At 72.3% G+C, this 1,360-nt stretch overlaps 1 protein-coding gene across 1 annotated transcript; it reads right to left on the bottom strand.

The window, feature by feature from the left end:
- Window positions 1-78: 78 nt before the first annotated feature.
- EMIHUDRAFT_374420 (hypothetical protein) lies at window positions 79-731 on the bottom strand. Its single transcript, XM_005760877.1, has one exon. The coding sequence runs from the start codon at window positions 520-522 to the stop codon at window positions 94-96; it is 429 nt and encodes a 142-aa protein (XP_005760934.1). The 5' UTR covers window positions 523-731; the 3' UTR covers window positions 79-93.
- Window positions 732-1,360: the final 629 nt, after the last annotated feature.

Below are 1,360 nucleotides of genomic sequence, written 5' to 3'. Positions count from 1 at the left end.
TAAGGGCCTCGCGTGTCCGCCATTTATCCCCGTGACCCCCAAAACTCGTGATACCCGTACCCGACGAGTCTCGAGCTTCAGCTGGTCTAACCATCATGCCGCTCTCGGCACCGCAGCGGCGCGAGCGCCGCGCCGCGCAGCGCGCTGCCGAGGCTCAGGACGCGGCTCGCGGGCAGCGCAACCGCCCGGCGCCGAGCCGGTGCTAGGCCGCCTCCGCTGCGCCTGCTTCCTTGCGCGCCGCTGGACGTCGGCCGAGAAGACCGCTTCCCTCTGGGGACCCGACTCCGCGAAGATCGCGCGCGCGTCGTGAGTGGCGGCGCGCGCGCGATCTCCGTTCCCGGGCACGCCGGTCGCAGTGGCATGGGCTCCCAGGCTCAAAAGCGCTCCCGTCAACAGCGAGCGAGCGCCGCCGCTGCTCCTCCTCCCGCCGCCGCTCACCGAGACTCGGTGCCGCCGCTCGCCGCCGCCGCCGCCGCCGCCGCCGCCGCCTCGCGCCTCGCCTCCGTCACCACCGCCCTCCATCTCGCAGCGGCGCGTCCCTCTGATGGCGCGGGCGCCTCGCTCACCGGCGCCTCGCCGCCGCCCCCCCCCCCTTCTCGCGCCGCTCCGCTCGTGGCCGCCGCGTCCCCTGTCAATCCCGCCGCCTCCCCTGTCATCCCGCCGCCCGCACCACCGCCGCCACCGCCTCGCGCCTCGCCGCCGCCGCCACCGACCGCCCTCCCCTGCGCCGCTGAGCGCGGTGCAGGGGGCGAGCCCCCGCTGCGCAGCCTCACCGCAGTGCACTCTGCGCTCTCCGCGCCCCTGACGATTAGTGAGGAGGTGGTGTTGCACAGCATGGAGCTCGGCGAGCGTTTAGCGAGCCCCTCAGCTAGTTGCTGTAAAATTCTCTTGCTGCCGGCTGTCCGCCGACACCTGCTTTTTCCCCATCGACACCGATGCTCCTCGCTACTGCCCACGCCGTGTCCGGCTTCCACGTGGGATCGCACGTGACGTCTGTCGCTGCCCAAGCCGGCGCTCTGCGCTCGCTGCATCGGTTGTGTCTGGCAGAGACGTCCAGCGGAGTGGACGTCTCGTTGGAGCCGACGTCAGCCGGCGCGGACTGCGGCTGCGCAGAGCCGCAGGGCGTGGTGATGAATGACGTCCGCGTGACGGGCCGCAAGCTACGCAGTATGGTGCTCGCGAACGCCGACGGCAACCGCGAGCCTGTGTGCAGCGCGATTGGCGACGAGGGCAAGGCGGTGGTGATCTTCCTCCGCCACCTCGGGTGACCGCTGTGCTGGGACTACGCGCTCAACTGGCAGCGCGAGACGCCGCGTCTCGCCGCCGCCGGCGTCGCGGGTCCGCTCTTCATCTCTGTCGG

This window comes from Emiliania huxleyi (genome assembly GCF_000372725.1).
Source record: "Emiliania huxleyi CCMP1516 unplaced genomic scaffold EMIHUscaffold_7309, whole genome shotgun sequence".
NCBI classification, from domain to species: Eukaryota; Haptophyta; order Isochrysidales; family Noelaerhabdaceae; genus Emiliania; species Emiliania huxleyi.
Note: the sequence above shows the minus strand (reverse complement) of the source record. Positions and strands in the feature narration are given on the sequence as shown.